Here is an 18907-nt window from a genome sequence, read left to right on the forward strand (position 1 = left end):
ACCAGCAGTAATAAATATTACACAGCTGTACTTCTGCAAATTAGGTAAACACAATTAGATAACTTTAAACATACTGTGATCATAATTACATCATTATTGTTGATTCCAAATGAATAATTGCAACATTTCAGCAGCCGTGTCATAAATGATAAATGACTCTGCACACTGTTAGTGTAGGGGTGTGTGTGTGTGTGTGTGTGTGTGTGTGTGTGTGTGTGTGAGCATCTGCGATGTGTTTATCTCTGTTGTTGCAGGTGTGGAAGTTAAATCAGAGATCTCCTGCTTCCCACCAGGACTTATGAGTTTGGGTCAAATACAGAGAGGATGAGGGCATCACAACGTTCACACAAAAATAACAAACACAATTTAATTAATTTTATTTAAAGCATGTTTATTCATCTGCGACAGACTAGCGACCTGTCCAGGGTGACCCCACCTTTCGCCTGGAACGGTAGTTAGAGATAGGCACCAGCAACCCTCCTGACCCCACTGAAGGCAAGGGTGTATAGAAGATGGATGGATGGATGGATGGATGGATGGATGGATGGATGGATGGATGGATGGATGGATGGATGGATGGATGGATGTTTATTCATGCTGCTTCTAGAATAATGTATTACTACCATATTATGTATAGCATTTATATGTGTAACATCCATTTTAACTTTGATGTATAAAACTAAACACCCACATAAGTATTTTTCTAGTGTTAGGCTTTTTTTCCTTTTCTGTTTCTTATAGAATTCTACAGTGATAAGAAGCTCATAGTATTAAGTTAATGTCTGTTTGGGGTTTTGGCAGGAAGAGAACATAGCTATTCATCTGGATCTTTAAAACATGTCACCTTAACATCAAAGATGGATGATGTGTTTATATTGATTTTTGTTTTCAGATGTGATATCTTCTTTCATTTGTGGGACTGAAAAGTGTTTTCAACCAGCTGAGCAGAAGTGCCCAGCAGCAGGTGGAACAGAGCTGAGCCACTTCCTCTGGCATCACACTAGAAGCATTTAAATACACCAAATCTCAGCAGATTTTTCAGTGTGATTTTTCCACCACAGATGTTGATGTGTGACAGACTGAAGGGAGAATATTTTAACCCCTCTACACACTCTTTGCGTTTGTGTCAGTGTGTGTGTTTGTCAAAACCGGACACAAAGTGCATCAGAGTGGGGTTCGCATTTCCTTCTCCACATAAACTTCATCATTCTTCACATCTGAGGCCACAACCTTCAGTGATGAAATCATTCATATTCATGTTGCCTTGGTGGGATTTCATTTGAATAGTCATCAGTTTCCCTTGCATCACATGCAACATGTTTCAGCACTGCCTGAGTGACAGATATAACGTGTGAACACACTACCCTACAAGTCTGGTGCAACTAATACACAAATAATATGAAATGTTTGAAGAAGAACACCAGGCTCCATTAGGGTCTATTCTGAGGTTCTATATTAATCCAATGATCAATATTTAAAGCCCCTTTAGCACCTCTTGGTTTAAAGGGGCAGTATTATGTGTTTCCAGGCAAATTGTGCCATTTTATAGCACAGTCAAGTAACTATGTTAATTTCAGTCGTTTAAAAAAATTCTATATCAAACTTGACTTAAAAGAAATATTATTTAATTTCTGTGATTTAACGCCTTGAAATTGGGCCTCTGTCTCTTTCTAACACTCCGGCTTCAGGAAGTCATCACGACATGGCTCCTCTGTTAGCCCTTGAACAATGTTTTTACCAGGATTGCAAGGAGAAGTGGCCCCTATAATGAGACACACAGTTCCAGGAGGAGTTTGCTAATTGCTGCTGGCTAGTCTGGAGGAGCTGAGAAGGGAAGTCCCAGGGATTGAGAAGCCTGGAAGCTGCAGCTCTGAGGAGGAGCTGCATCTCAAAGGCGGCGCAAGGTCCATCTGGGAGTTCAGCACAGCTGAACGATTGCCATGGAGGCAATTGTTCAAACATGCATGAAAAAACTGTAAGCAACACTCCAAGTATGTTTTTGATAAGGGAATAACATAACATGATGTATACAAAAAGTCTATTTTGTATAAGACTCTTTAATTAGGAGTCAGCTTCAGGACCAGTTGGTCTTCTATCAATCCGATTCTCTTCCATCTGCCTCAGTCTGAATGGGTCATCACTTCCTGTCTGTTATCTTTCACTCTGAGGTGGCAGGTTGGCTGCCTGAAGGTCGTTCCAGTCTGGACTGGTCTGGTTTAAGCTTTAAGTTGTCAGAAGTGCATAATTTTGGATCAGTAAAAATGTTGGAGACTTTGTGACTGAATCTCTCTAAATAAACCCCGGAACAACTCCAAGACGGGTGTACACTAGGAATACTGGGAAACCACTGGTGGTGTGACAACAGTTACTGTTAATCAACATGTTTGCAGTTACATGAGTTATATTGAAGAAGGCAATCAGTGGAGCAGGAAACATCTTTAACAATAATGATGTTTTTATTATTCCCAAAAATGAAGTGAAAAATGAAGGGATGGATAATGCATTAGCATTATCCATCCCTTCATTTTTCATTAGCATTATCCCTTCATTTTCATTAGCATTATCCATCCCTTCATTTTTCACTTCATTTTTCACTTCTGGCTCAGTCAGCCTTACAGCAGTCATTGGGTGTAGCCAGGTCGCTACAGTATACAATGTGGACACACACAAACACACACACTGCTCTGGTACAGCAGAGAGGGGATGGAGAAACAGAACGGATAGTGTCAGCTTGACCCTCTGGGATGGGAGTGAAGGTCTTGAATGACTGTCGGTGCGGTGATGACAGGAGAAGATGAACTGGAGCTGAGGCGGAGGCTACTCCACCTCCTAAAACGGCTCCACAAAGAACATTCACATTCCTAGTGAATGTCATGGATTTTCTCTCTAAATCTCTGCCGCTGTGCAACAACTTCTGGGCCTTTGGTTTGCTCTTGTAGCTTTAATCATGACTTATTTAAAAATGTTTATTTTTTTATGGATTCCCCTCCAATGTCTCTTCAACTCTGGCATTTCTTTTAAAGGAAAAGCCTGACCTCAGCAGACATGCTAGTTCCCTGGTTTCCTTTTCCTATAAAGGAAAACTTTTCCTTTCCCTTTTCTTACATTTATTTAACAAAGTGATTCTCTAACCTACTGCCACTGATCTTGGCTGTAGAGGAACACACCTTTTCTGCCACCTCACCCAAACAAGTAAGGAAAAACTGTCACATGGAATTTTAATGGTATAATGGTAACTGGTCTGAACTTGTATAACAATTTATCAAGTCCAGAGAGCTCCAAAGCGCTTCAGACTATATCCAATCATTCACACATTCACATGCTGATGGTGGTTAAACGACATTGTAGCCACAGAGGTGAGGCAGTGCCACCATCTGACAGAGACAAGTAAAGCTGGGATTGAAACCAGCAACCCACTAGTTACTGGGGCGACAGAGCCCCAAGAAGGTAGACAAACAAAAAATATGAAAATGTAAATACTATGTTCATATGATTTGGGGGGGGTATGTTATTATTTGTTTTATTTTTTGTTACTCTTTCTTGTTGATCCTAAAAAAGTCATCTTGTTTTTATCTTATTTTATTCTTCTAAAAATAGCATTTTTAAGTAACTTTAAGCTTTACTTTACCAAGGACTCAGTAAAGCTGCTCTGTAGCACTTCATTTGAAGGATGTGCATCAGACTGCAAAAATGAATGTTTGTGACTGTTGTCATTAAGTGTCTAAATAATAATACTTTTAATTCACAGGTCTTATGCACAGCCCTTCAAATAAAGTTCAACCAATAGCTCAAACACACACACACACACACACACACACACACACACAAACCAAATGATCTATATGTCTGCAGTCAAGCCTGTCACTGTGTCACTGTGCAGATCTGCAGCCTGTAGTGAACACAAACTCTGCCATGTCTGTTTAAATGAGGAGCTCTGCCACATGTTGAACATCTGTTTGGTACCTAACATCTGTCCAACCTTCAACATCCCATGTCGTCTCTGGACAGGCTGGACTGCTCCTAAACAGATCCGCCCTGTCCTCCTCCCAGCCTCATGCCTCATGGTGGAATCAGGATGAACTGATTCCACCATGTCCTGTTTCAGTCGCCGCCTTTTTCATCTCATCCCATTTCAAAATGCAGAATCTGAAACGGAAGGAAGAAAACACACAAGAAAAACTCGAGGCAGCAGAAAGGTAGAGATGAAAGAGAAACAGAGACAAAAAGAGGACAGGCGGTAAACGAAGCTGAGCAGCTGCACAGTTATTGGCTGTGACGGTTTCTTGTGCATTAACATATGCATCATGTAGAGGATCCTGCAGGACACACATAATGGAAATGCAGATAATCTTCTGAACTACTGTTTGAATCAGCCCTTATTTCCTGAAGGATTTTGAGCTCAGGAGAGTTTTCTGTGCATCTGTTTCATGGCTTTATGTTTTGCTCAAGGACTTCACACAAAAACAAAACAGATTTCAGCAGGCTGATTTGTTTTTCTACATGCATCACATAGAGGGAAGCAATAAGCATACAACGCAATCATGATGATACATTTCAACAAGTTTTGTTCTTGTCTCACATCCTGCTAAGGCTGTATTGAATCTTCGGTTTTAGGTAATTGTGAGTAATGTCAATTCTGCAGGAGTTTCCATACTGCTAACATTTCCTTCTGTTGGTGGAAATGTTAGCAGATTTGGTCCTCTTCCAGATTTGAGTTCTGATTCTCAGCCAAAATGCGTCAATGTCATGATAATAAGATGAAGACATGACTTCTTCCAGGTTCAGATACACACCTGAATTTCCAAAGGACCCACATTTGGGCTCTCTCAGGATTTTTCTCCAGAAGTCTTTGAGTCATTTGTACGAACAAAATTGATGAAGGATCTAACAGATAGTCACTACCCTAACTAACGAAAACCACATTTTTATCTACAAAGTGCCAAAACTCTGCTGTCAGCTAGTGAGAGAAAGACGCAGGGAGAAACACCAGAGACAGGCAGAACTGGAAGATGTTTGAAATGACAATGAAGCTATTGCCACTGGCACTGGTACCAAATGTGAAATCACAGACCTGACTCCTGACCAAAGACCACACCAGACAGACCATGTCAACTACATACCAGAGGTACGGGTCATTCATTGTTCATATGAAGCTGAAGGTGACAGCAGCAGCACAAACACCGGCTTCTTCTGCCAACTCTGTCCTCTGCCTCTGTTTGGTCCTCCTCACCTTCATTACCTCTTGTGATTTCTACATTTCCATCGATTACTGGTTCAAATTGAAGAGGATTAATGATGCTACTCATCGCTGTTTTGGCTGGACGGAACTAGCGCAATCAAACCTCGTATATGCCATTTACCCAGAATGCACTGCAGAGTAAACAACATGGTGACATCCATATGACAATAATTTATTTAAATCCATAAAAACCAAATGACTTATAGTATTTTTTTGTATTGTTTTTCCATCTAAAATAAATATTTCTCAAATAAAGTCTATTGTTTCCCTTTAAAGCCTAAGTCGATGAGTAGATGTGGCCCTATTCACCATGAAAATCTAATGAAAATAGAAAGCTTGGAAAAGATTATCACTTTACACATCACATCAAACATTTGCTTAAGTAGAGTTTAATTTAAAGATAAGCTTTAATTTTAATTTATTTAACTTATTCTTGAATTGTGGTCAGGGAGGCGGGTGTGTGCACAAAATTAGTGCAAGAGCTGCAAATGGCCCCCAGGCCTCACTTTGAACACCCTTGGTGTAGACAATGAAACCATGAAGTGCTAAATGTTTTTATATCTTGAGGCCCATAAAGGGGATTTTATGTAAATCTTGGAGGCTGGGACAGTTTATCAATGTTAAGTAACTGTAAATAGTTGCCACAAAGCAAATATTAAACAACCCTGAATGTCTGCTTTTGTGTGTTTTAAACTTTATGCCCTTTACTGCATGCCATCCAGTGATGCTATTTTTAAATAAACCCCATCCTCATGTCTCATCAGCTCACACATAAAACCCAGAGTGGGAAACAAATGACTGCAGAGGTTTAATGTTGTATGTCCAACATATGGTGTCCCATCAGTTGAGCTTTGACTGCAGCTTATTTATGGAGATCATTTTGGTGATTTCTTTCCCTTTACAGCGATTTAATGTCACCCATTAGATCAACACCAGCTGCTCGTTGTATATTTAGCTGTTAAATGAGGTCCAGCACTATTCTGAAGCCATTTTTATTGTTTATTTGAATATTAATCATTTACCCAAGTACTCCATCTGTTTATATTCTGTTGGTATGCACATACCTGTGACTGTTAAGGACGTCTAATCATATAGTAACATCTAAGGATATGTTAGAAGACTTCATCTTGTATTAGTTATTACCCTGTTATAATCCAACAATGTAATAAAACATCTACTTTCTAATAAAAGTTAGACTGTCAGATAAGGGTAATGTTTAGAGTCAGAAAAGATACAAATGAAGCAGAATATCTTAGCAGGGTTTAGACATTATTCTTTTAGGTGGAGATGTCCTGATCCAGTCCAGATGTTTCTGATGTACCAGGTTGTAGTGTGAACCTCTCCAGGTTTTCTTTTTTTATGTCATCTGGCTGTAATTCACCATCTGAGATTTTCTACGTAGTGATGCAGGTCATTACTGACGATCTTAGTGAACTATCCCTGGTTAATTTATTGTGTGACACTAAAATAATCATATCTTATGGTATTGATAAAATCTAAAATGCTGCTGCTGGTGTTCTGACTAAAACCAAGAAGAAAGAAGACATCACCCAGTTCTACAGTCCTTCACTGAGAGAATAGACTTTAAAACACTGTTAGTTTATAAATCACTGAACAGTTTAGCACCACAATACATTAAAGATCTGCTGGTGTTGTATCAACCTTCCAGACCTGAAAGGTCTGGAAACAAACATGGAGAAGCAGCATTCAGCTTCTAGACACCACAAATCTGGAACAAACTTCCAGAAAACTGGAAAACAGCTGAAACACTGAGTTCCTTTAAATCTAGACTAAAAACCCACCTGTTCAGAGTTGCTTTATAACCACAATAAATGAAAGAATGACAAACATATTTGATGATTCTGATGATGGCACTTGTGAAAATGTAATGTTTGTTAGTGATTTCTGTATTGTGTTTTTTTAATTACTTTTTATTTTGTGTTTTTATGATGTAAAGCACTTTGGACTGCCTTGTTGCCAAAATGTGTTATACAAATAAACTTGATTGATTTATTTCAAAGACAAAGAAACAACAAAAAAGATTCAGTCTGTACTGCTAGGTTTTAGTTATAATATAATTATAATAAGGGATTTGCTTCAATGATTCAGACTGTTTGATATGATTCAATACATTGATTTCAGGAACATTTGTGTCTTGTAGTATTTTTTTCTGATTTTAGCTAATACTGAATAAGTTTGAGACCTTAATTAACCCTGAATTAGCACGTTTTCTCTGATGATTGGATTCGATCGGTTTGCTGGCACTGTTGACTCGTGAAGAAACACTGCTGACTCAGGCTTTGGCTCAGCTAAACAACTAAAGTTGACTGTCTCCATCAACAGAAATGATAGATCTCTCAGAGGATGGCGCAGACATAGAAAACCACTAGTCAAATCAGGAACTGAAGAAAAGGGAAAACTAATCATGGGAAAATTATGCATATCGTTTGCTGGTTCTGGTCCACTATGCTTTCTGAAGTCCACAGTCCACCCTGCAATCGACCTGGACGTTTTAGCACTTCATGCTTCTTTCTGTTGGTGGACCAATGCCATATTAACCCCTTCCATTATCATTTCTCCATGTGCATTTCCTGTGTACTTTGGAGACTGATGTCTTTTTGTCTGGTTACTGTAGGTCTCGCCTTGCTGATTTCCACATGAACTGCCAGATGACATCTCACACCGTCACCAGCTGTCCCTATGACAACTACATAGGCTGCCTCATGTCCTATGTGGGCCTCATTGGTAAGGCTACTTCAGATTGCTTTTCTTCAGGGGATGAGACTGAAAAGAGACTGAAATAAGCCTGAAAGCGTAGTTTTTTGGGTGAATGGTTCCCTGCTGGGCAGGCCTGTTTCTCCTCAGCAACTTCATGCAAACAAGTAATAGGAAAACAAGTTTATGTTGTAACAAATGAGCCATTTTTGCCGTTTTGAGCATTGAGTCATAGGCTATGTTCACACAGCAGGTATTGATCCCCAATTCTGTTGAGATGTGTAGTCAGAGTCATGAGCGGTGGAACTGGGATGTAATGCACTTTAGTGACACAGACTTTCATAACTAATTTTTTTCAGTCATTGTTTATGTCCAGATTTACTTAAATCTGGCTTAAATGCGAATTAACTGCAACATGACTTTTGGTTAGCTCCACACATGGAAGTGGCTCAAATTGTTTTTTTTTTTAGAGGATGAATGTATCAGAATTGCGCTAATCAGTCTGCTGTGAAAAAGTTGCATTTAAGGATGAAATCTGAATTGGTTGCATCGTGAATGAAGCCTTATAGTCCAAATCAAACCAGTGCAACAGCAGACCAGGGTTTCCACCTGACTGTTCCTTGTGTTTAGACATGCCTGAACCAATCAGTCAGCAAATTGAACTTTATTGAATCAGGAGGATGTTTGACAGATCGATTTAGCTTTTACAAAAACTGTAGCATTCTTGAGGTAAATTTGAATAATGCTGCAATTTTTGTTCTGATTACCATTTTTGCCATTATTGCTGTTCCCCAGCTGGCTCTTATCAGCCTAATTCCTCAACCATTTCTTCATCCTTCAGTGTAGTGTTCACAGACACATTGCAAGTGATTCATTTGTTCTCTGTGAATCACCCGGTGATATTATTCCTAATTTGTTAAAATCCTCTTCAGTTTTCTTCCTGGATAATCTTCATCTCAGTTTTCATCCCCCTTCCTTCTGGTGCTCTGTCGGAACACAGGCTCAGACGTAACACCAAACTACAGCGACAACAGCCCCACCAACATCACCATCAGCCTGTGGTGCACCTGCAGGGGCACGGGTCATCAGGAGCAGGACTGCGACGCCTTCCATCGGGACTTCACCCACAACACCTGCCTCAGTAAGTCTGTTCCTGGGTATAAACCAAAGCTACACAGAAAATTGCAGCACAAAGTCATTCAACAAAGACTGAGTGAAAACATTTTCATAGAGAAGTCAGGATTACAGTTGGACAGTTCCTGTAGTTAGCAGCTAATGAACATATTCTTTATGCAGAAGTGATGCTGAGAATACAGCTGGCTTCATATCATTCACATTCCTTTTTGTAGCTCTAAGGTTGTAATGATCCTTCGATTGATTCGAGCACGTTGATTATTACAATCCCTCTTGGAAAATGTATCTGCCTCAAAGCTTCGTTATGTTTTATTATTTAGTGCACCGTGTTCCGGCCGGGTCATTATTTGTATTGCACAGTGCTCTCACTTCCACCTATGAGTTGTTGATTAAAGCTAAGTGTTAGCAGCATAAGTTAAAATGTTCAAGTTCGATCTGAGAGGATTTTATTGATTGATGATAATGTCCAGTTTAATATCATTCTTTGGGGGACAAATAAGCACCGTCAAAATAACTGGCACGATGCCTGGCAGCCTCTCTCCTTCCAGAGCTGCTGCCCAGGGGCCGGCGGTCAGAGCGAAGGGCAGGGAAGAGCGCTGCCAGTGTATTTATACAGGTGAGCAGATAGACTGAACAATGCAGGGGCTGGGTTGTAGATGAAAATAAAATTCATATCATCCCGGTCTCAATAAATGGGTGGTGGTACATAGCTGGTAGATGTGTTTCTGTGTGTGATGAATGAAGGTGTCAAATCCCGTCGCTAACATGGACACAAAAGCCATAAATGTCTGGGCAAGGTGAGAGTTCATCTATTAAATTGACTGAAGATAAATATATAAATTAAAAGCTAACATATAGACAAGCGTATTTGTGAGCATGGCTTTTTAAACTGAATATAATTTTAGATTTTTGTATAACTTTTCTTCAGGTTGACATTTAAAGTGAGCTATTATTGTTACAGGTTAATTTTGTAACCTACAGAAATGTAATTGTTAGGAAAGCTCAATATGAAAAATTGGACTGATCTTGAGCAGTTCTGTCTGTCCAGAACAAAGTGCGCTCCTCAAGCTCCATCACATCAGGGATTTTTTCATCCAGTCCTGCCACTGTGATGATCATAACACTGTCGTGATGGGTCCTAGTTTCTTTCCCACATACAAAACACCACCAGGAGAACAGATAATCAGGTAAATAAAGTTTACTTGAACAATGATGAAAAATGAGAATGTGTGGTTCTTGTTGTTGAGGACAGCAACCATTCTGAAGAGCAATGAGATAGAGATGGTGAGCTTGAGGTAGTCGGAAAGTGGAGCTTCAGGAAGAATTAGACTGATCTTACGTGAAATGAAGATTATCTTCCGTCAGGGGGGTAATACAGTAGTTTCTGGGGTTTGGTCTCCTTGTGGAGGTCCTCAAAGTGGTCCGGGTTCCAGAGTGGAGTTTTGACAGGGTGAGTTCTTTGGAAGATGGTGGAGACTGCGGTGGAGGGTGGACAGGTAAGTTCAGGTGAGGAGGAACGAGGCGCGAACTGACTGCCAGCTGAGAATCCAGGAACGATTTATGGTTTATCTGCAGAGACAAAGAAGGGACTCGGGCAACCAGTGGGTAACAATCCACGGCGTCACGAGGGGAGAAATGCGGGAAGCCAGGAACTCGGGCTTCACGGAGGTATTTCCAGAGCATCACAAGGAAACACCTGAGAAAGAGGCAACAAGAATATATAACTAGAAGCAACTTCAGAGAAAACAGAGACCCAGTTCAGAAGGGCACAGAGTACCATTACTGGCAAACACTCAGGTGTCGAAGTGCTGGCAGTCTGCTCCTCATATACTCCTGGATGATTAGGTGATGAATGACAGGTGCGCTGACCTGAGTCAGCGGGCACACCCTCCAAAGTATAGCAGCCTCTTGGCACCATTTAGTGGAAGGAGAGGGAAGCAGCAGGCAACAGCAAACCCCCACAAAAGAGGACCAAAACTCTGGTTCCCAACACACAGCTGTTTAACCTGAGGGAGGTAATGCACACCCGAACTTCATCCAGCTTATTGGTGATAGACCTGGCGTTGTCGATGAAATGACAGGGCAGAGCCGGTCTGTGTGGTTTGCCCCATTTCTGTTTGTTGTAACTCCTCAATCTACTGAGTCGCAGAGGGGTGATGGTAAAAACCTCCTCAGGCAAGTTTTGCTTCATTGACTGTGGATATTTCAACATTAATAGTCAATATTATTTCTAAATACTCCTCTCATTCCCTAAGACATTCTTCAGTTTTGTTTGAGGCTGACATATCAGCACACAGAGCAAATAATGGAGAAGAAAGGTCAGATCAGGTGGAGGAGGAAAACCAGAACTGAGACAATGTGTTCAAGATCCCAAGACACTTTCTCTAAATATCAGTAACCCAGCTGCGGCATGACCTCTGGGCCCTACATCAAACACCAACTGAACACACAGAGCAGCCACGCTAACGGGTTGGGTAAACACGGATCTCTGAAATGCTGAAGTGTTTCTCACAGAACTGGTGTAAAACACTGAATGAAATCAGCATTTTTTAAATTAAAAAGAGAAACAGTTTTCTACAGGAATCAGGTATGTGTATGTAATTGAATCCAGTTTAATTCAATAACACTTTATTAATCCCAGAGGGAAATTAAATGTTGTAAATAATATTATCCAATTTTCTTCAAAGAGCTTTTAAAGATGAGAGGAGTCACCGGAAATAGTATTTCCACAGCAAACAGAAGGATTTTATAAGCAGTCTTTGCAAACTCTGGAAATCATCATTGTAAAATATTAAGTAAGTATAAATGTATGAATCGGGACAATATGATTATCTACTCAGATATCACACCTGCATACAAAGTGCTTCATGGCCCGGCCCACCACCATCAAAAGACTTTGTTCAATTAAAGTGAAAGAGCCATGATACTTTCATTGTTGGTGTTTTGAAAAAACCTTAATAAATGATCAACTACTTTACATTTTACCAGATTTGACCAGTCAGACCATACAGGAGTGTAGAGCCAGAAGGAATCATTTCAGATTGAAGACAGGAGTTATGTTTGAAGGTGATCTCTCATGTAAGATCCTTGTTAGAATATCTTGAATTTAACAATTCAAGACATTGAATTAAAGATAATTTTAAAGAAAATCTAGAATAACAAGTTGCAAGAAAAATGAATATTCCAACATGCATACAATGTGCTCTCACATATAAGTTTATGAACAATCTGGAAAGTTTCATTATGTAGTTTCATCCAACTGTATTAATGAATATAGCTCAAATTGTGGCAGAATAACAAGATTATTGCTTTGTTGCTGAAGTGCACTGTGCTAGCACACTGTGATGGTGAATATTACAAATATACTATAAAAATATATACACGCTAAACTACATAATAGAGTAGAATATACTTTGATTCTCGAGAAGAAATTGCTTATTTGCAGACAAGCTACTCCATCCGAGGTGTAAATCTTAGTAAATACAAATATAACCATAAGCAATGTAACATTTATATAAATATATATGTACATGTGATATTGTAAGTGTAAATATAACATAAAAACATCATATAATACACTCTAACCCTGGTTTAACACTGCACAGCCATTCCTGACCAGCCTGGTATACACTACATGCTGCTCCGCTCTGCTGCGAACCCCAGAGGTTCTCCAAGATGCATGCATGAGGAATTAAGGATCACATGATAAAGCCAGTGATGAAAAAGGATGAGTGGGGTTACATAAATATACCGTAGATCTAAAATTCCAAAATGAATTTTTCTCTGTCCATTGCTCTCACGCCATCAGCCTCGACAGATTACTTAGGTTTTCTGAATAAAGTAAATTATAAAAAAAAATAATACATAATTAAAAAAAAAAAAAATGAGCCCGACCACATCGTCACAATGAAGATATGAATGCACATAAACCTCAGGGATTGCTCTCTATCATAAAAACAATTGAATCTTTGGGTGTAGAAGTGCTTTATGCTGCTCTGACAGTCACTGATACACATGTTTATTTTCCACCTCTTCCATGAATCAGTGTGGATGAGAAGATAAGATAACATTGGAATTTCAGTGCTGTCCATCAATCCTTCATCCCACCAACCTCATCAACAACTTTCCCAACATAAACAATTCTACTGATGGATTACTGCCTCACAAATTGCCGAGCTCATTTAGATAACTAAAGAGTCTCCTTTGTTTTATTTCTCTATCTATTTATTTTTCTCATCAAGGTTCATATTCCACATCTCCACCTGCCTAAACGGCTCCTGGAACACCTTTATTTGACTTTCAGGTTTGTCCTTCACAGAGCTGGACAATGATTATAATTTACTCCTCATCCATGTTCCACCATCTGGTGGGGTTGCTCAGGGTCTTTATGATAAAATAGATCAAAGACACCAGAGACTGATTCCCACCACCTCCACTAAAACGTCCTTTAACCTCTGTGCCACACTCTCTCTCTCTTTTAAATTCAAACTTTGATAAAATGTCTGATTAAATATGGAAATCACAGCCAAACACAACCACTTTTCAGTTCAACCCCTTCCCCATTATTCTGGTACAATGTCTGGTGACAGTTTCTGTCTTTTAATAATTACAGTAATCCTCTCCTCCTTTTCCCCTGTTGCTGTTCCTTGATTGCTCAAATTAGCCACCATAACCCTGAGAAATGGTTCTGGCCTGGATGGCACCCTGGACAAGTCCCTTTTTCAGTGACAGAGAAATCAAAGTACAACTACTGGACATTACTCAATTTGAATACAAACAAATATTGGACAACAGAACAAATCTTCGTAAAAGCGGCAGATGATCAGAGGTTCCTTGCTTCTTGTTACATGCTGGTCATGGAGGTTTGACCCAACCGGCAGAAATAAACATGCTGACAATGACGTCAGTGAAACCTTTTTTTTTTATTGCAGACTGTGTACACTAATCCTTAAAGCAATTGTATGAACAAAGGATGACAGACTGCCCAAACACAACTGGATCTAAATTAAAATAAATCAGTCCAAAGAATGAAACATCTGCATGTTTAAAAATGGAATGTCCTCCAAGAATATCTAAGTCAAATAAGAACCAAACAGAACAATTCATCACATTCAATCCAAGACAAACTGAACATGTTTTAATCTGATCCCAGTATTTTCTCATTTAAACACCACATTTCCAAAACCCATTATGAAATCCCCATTTCATAAAAGGAAATGGGAGCTGCACCATTTCCTGTGATTGTGCAGTTCCGAACTAATAATTTGTGTGCAGACCCCCACGAATGTTTTGTCTGCACTGTAAAAAATGTCTCTAATTTACAATAAAATACCAGCAGCTGTAGTTTCAGCGTACTGCAAAATCCATAAATAAATGGTAAAACAACCCCCACTGCCGGGATTTTACTGTAAATTTAAGAATTTTTATTTTTTAACAGTGTGTGCACACCTGCTGGGAAAATGGTGGAGGTAAGTGATTATTCTGATAGGCCTATCGGTTATAGTCTAACTTTTCACAGAGAGAATGTCAAGATGACGTCTGTGGATGAAGACACACCCAAACAGTCCAAACCAAAATAGACCAGTTGAAAACCCAGTTGCTGTAATGTTATTTAAATGAGCTGCACATATGCTTCTTCAACATCATCTACTAAATATCTACAATATAAATGGAACAGGGGCTCATTGTTATGCCTCCGTCACACAAACCATTGGCAATTCAACTTTTAAGGGTCACAAAAATGTTCACCTTTTAACAATTAAAAACCACCTTTCTTTGAATAATTGTTTAGGGTTTGTGTAGCAGCCCTCATGAACTTCCTCTGATGAGCTCTTCATCATGCATTGAATGAGCAGAAACAGGCCTGCAGGCTGGGCCAGGCCCTGGGTTCCCTCTTCTCTGTTCCTGCTTTCATAATGCAAACATCCACAGAAATGATCTGAGTTTGTCAGATACTTTACTCTACCTGTTATTGTTACCTCAGCAGTTAGAGGCTGGGTGTTCAGTCATTCTGCTCCCATCTTTGGAATCCTCTTCTCTGATCCCTTTGATTCCTATTGATATTGATTCCTTGGGCATCACTATATAAAAAAACATGACATTTAAAAAGCACAGAAAAAAATTGAGTTATCAAGTGTTTATTTTTTTAACTTGTATTTTTTTGTTTAAACAAGTTCAAAGACTCTGAGGAAACTGACTAGATTCTTCCCCTCAGCGTACTTAGTGCTCTAACACTGAGCTTGTCAGTGAGGTTTTCCACTGTGACCCGAATGTTACATTAACACTTGAACATGTCAGGTGCTGCAGAGAGATGTGTTCTAATGCAATATTAACTTTATCTCAGAGGACTGTGATCATTAATCTTTCACTGAGCTCTTCAAAGTAGGTCACTCAGTGTTTTCTGCACCAGCCTTTGGATTCCACAGCCTTAAATTAGCTGAAAGAATACCTTTACCTTTACCTTGCTACTGTATCGGTTGCAGTTCAGTGATTTTGTTGTAAGTTCATGTATGAATTAATTCACTGTATATCACAGCAGTTGAAACCAGAAGTTTGCACACACCATAAAAAACACACATCTTTCTCACTGTCTGAAGTTAAATCAGATCAATCTTCACTTGGTTCAGGTCAGCTAGAATTATCAAAATTATTAAAGTGTACTAAATGCCAGAAAACGTTTCTGTGTAACTTTCTTTAAATTCAGAAGTTCATATACATTCAGTCAGGGATAATTGTCTTATGAACTGTATGACTTGCATCAAATCTTTTGGGTTTAATTTCATAAACCTCTCATAGATTATCTGACACATTTAAGTCAATGTGGACAGACAGCTGTGCATTTATGGGTAAATCTAATGTGCAACAATTAAAAAAAAATCTCTTTAAACTGAAATTTGTTTCAGTTTAAATATAAAATGTTGTTTCATATTGTCTTCTCCAGTATCTCCAAAGAACATCATGGATGTATCTCAGACAGGAACTGCAACTAAAAACCTTTAATGTTGCATGATATGAGATAATCTCTTCTTTTATTTGTTTTAATCTAAAGCCGTTTTCGCACTCCAAGGAACGGAACGGCACGGGTTCCCAGTAGGGCCGACCGTGTTTGCATTATAACTTCCGACCCGGTTCCAGTTGGCTCCTTGGAACCACAAGAGATGTGGTTCCAATCGGGCCGGCCAAGCGGGGCTGCTTAGAATCAGCAGCTGATTGGTTTAGAGTCAGCCGTTGATCGGGTCCAGCTGGCTCTCACTAAACTGTTCTTATTGTATATTGTAAACAATATTCTGCTGTTACCTGGTCCCATGACAACGTTTTTTTTTCCTCCGTTTACTCCCTGATGAACGAGTACAGAATGAACTAGATCGGTCAACGAGGAACCGCAGTGAAAGTTTTCCGCTGCATCTCTGAGGAAAAGGCTTCGGCCGCTACATCGAAACCATTTAGTTTCAAAAATAATGACGTCAGGTACAGCTTCGATGTTGCCCTCAGTTATATGCAAACACAACAGGGCTGCAGTTCGGGTGGAACCGGACCGAAGCGTGCCGTTCCGTTCCGTTCCTTGCAGTGCGAACAGATTCTTGTGTGTGACTGTGGCCTTTTCGATTTTGATTTGCATTAATCTCCACATCATTAGTTTGAGCTAACATGTTGTTTATTTCCAATGACTGATTGGGTAAAAAGTTTAAATCAGTTCGAATTTAGGCTTTTTTGGGGAGTTTTCTGTCTAAATGGATAAAGGTCTTGAAAAGGATTAGTAATGAAAGCTTTCTGATGGCTGTTTGTGTGTGAAATAGAGGCTGGAAGTGACGCACTGAATGTGTCATGGAGAGCAAACAGTCATTTTGTTGTCACAGTGATGTGGCTTTTAGCATGAACAAGAAGTGATGAAAGAATATTTGTGGTGCAAATCTGAGTGTCTAATACAGCCAAAGCTTTCTGAGCACCTTTCTCTGTTTGGCCTCTCAGAAAATGCCATCCTGTCATTTGGTTATGGATCTGAAGGAGCTGCTCCTCCTGTAACCGAGCAACCGTCCACTTTCCTGCCACCTGATCACCCCATCATCTCCAAACCGGCTCCCTCTCTGCACGGCAAGGCCATCAAGCCCGTAGACGCTGCCTGCATGTTCTCTACCTGTGCCAACCTGCAGGTGAGTAAAGAAGCTCATCTGTTGCATCCAAAACGTGGAGACTGATCAGTGCTGAAATCAGGAGGATGTGCTCTGGACTGCTCTCATAAGGAGTCACCAGATCTTGTTAGTGTTCCATCATCAGACAAAGAACACTTTAACTTTGTAGGATGTATCATTTATTTGACTAGAAGTAATGCCCAAATAAAGAGGCACGAGAAACATTTACAGCAGCTCCGTATGAAATAAGAGTTGAAGGTTCCTGTGAAGTCTTATTCACTATGGAATTATGGTGCGTTCACACCCGGCACTTTTTGAGCGTCAGATGCGTTTGATTTATACATTCAAGGTCTATGTGGAGACAAGTTTCCAATGCATCCGACGCTCCACATAGACTTTGAATGTAAACCAGATGTGCCTGATGCTCAAAACGTGTTTGGTGCAAACGCACCATTAGGATGACCCAATCAAGAGTTCTTGACTCAAATGTGAGGCTACCTGTCTAACAGTGGAAGGATGGCGTACATCAAGTTATGAACAAAATGGCTGAAATGGCAATAAAAAAAAATTGTGATTCCAAATTTTTCTATAATATTGTGAGGAAAAAAATGCTGTTACTGCAGCACTACAAGTTGCCTATTCAGTGAAATATGACACCAATAATAAATCATGTGTTGCTGGTCTGAGATCACATATTGACATTAATACACCTATCAGGGAGCAGACATTGTTTTCTGATGCTGAAAACCTTCCAACCAAATAAATGAAACAGTTTATTTTTATTCTTTACAAACCTCCAGATAAAAACCTGGGTGTCCAAGAGGCAGGCTCACAAAGTTGGTTCATTTGCTGGTGTAAATCAGGTTTACACTATCCTACTGCGCTAAAGCCGTTGTATTTGCTCAAGAGATTAGAAAAAGTAGAAGCGTGTCTGTGTATTAGTTGAACAGGCTCCTCTGATGGTCTTATAAGTCCTCTTGATGCTTGCAAATCAAATTCTTTCTTTTTTTTTTTTTTACCTTCAGCTCTCAAATATCCTTTTGTCCACAGAAGATTGATTTGGAAGGGGCTCCCCCCTGTGGGCTCGTCATTAATATTTCACAAAGATCTGATCATGGAGTTGAATTGGGTGAACCTCAAATAGAATATGAAAAGAATACCGACTCCTCGGCTCAGGATGTCATCGTCATCAGTAATTCAGAGCTGAGGCTTCTTCACCACACACTATCAAGCTAATCATTTTTCATTCTCCTTTCTTAAAATAAGAGTCTTATGGTTGTATGATGATTCTTGTCTGATAGTTTTTTCTCACAGGGAAAGATCCATAGTGAGTTTGAGTCTAAACTAGTAACAGTTCATTCACAGATATTGACTTATAAAGCTTATGCAAACTAAATTGCCCTCATTACTTTAAAAGTGTTTAAAGCTTACAGTAATAATTTACTGGGTTTGCAGACAGTGTGTGTACAGTTCCAGTCAGAGTGTATATGCAGTCGCTTTATGAAATGGGTTTTAAAGCAGAATCCATCATCTTTTTAAAAGTGAAGGTTATTTCAAAGGCTTAAAGGCCTTCCCTCACCACTCTGCACTTCTTTCTATGTTGTGATTTTATGATAAAAAATAAGATTTTGACTTTAGATGAACAGTTAGTGTGTTGGTTCCTAAGAAAGTCAATAAATAGTGCAAAGAA

General features: G+C 39.5%; 1 protein-coding gene across 2 annotated transcripts in view; it reads left to right on the top strand.

The window, feature by feature from the left end:
- LOC103152315 (GDNF family receptor alpha-2-like) overlaps positions 1-18907 on the top strand; it is a 117688-nt gene that overhangs the window by 89458 nt on the left and 9323 nt on the right. For both annotated transcript variants that reach the window (XM_007572736.2, XM_016661018.1), the window contains exons 6-8: positions 7875-7984; positions 8955-9095; positions 17057-17238. In XM_007572736.2, coding sequence (XP_007572798.1) covers positions 7875-7984; positions 8955-9095; positions 17057-17238 — 433 coding nt within the window. The remainder of the gene's footprint in view (positions 1-7874; positions 7985-8954; positions 9096-17056; positions 17239-18907) is intronic.

Source organism: Poecilia formosa, unplaced genomic scaffold (assembly GCF_000485575.1).
Source record: "Poecilia formosa unplaced genomic scaffold, Poecilia_formosa-5.1.2 Scaffold307, whole genome shotgun sequence".
In the NCBI taxonomy this organism is placed as follows: domain Eukaryota; kingdom Metazoa; phylum Chordata; class Actinopteri; order Cyprinodontiformes; family Poeciliidae; genus Poecilia; species Poecilia formosa.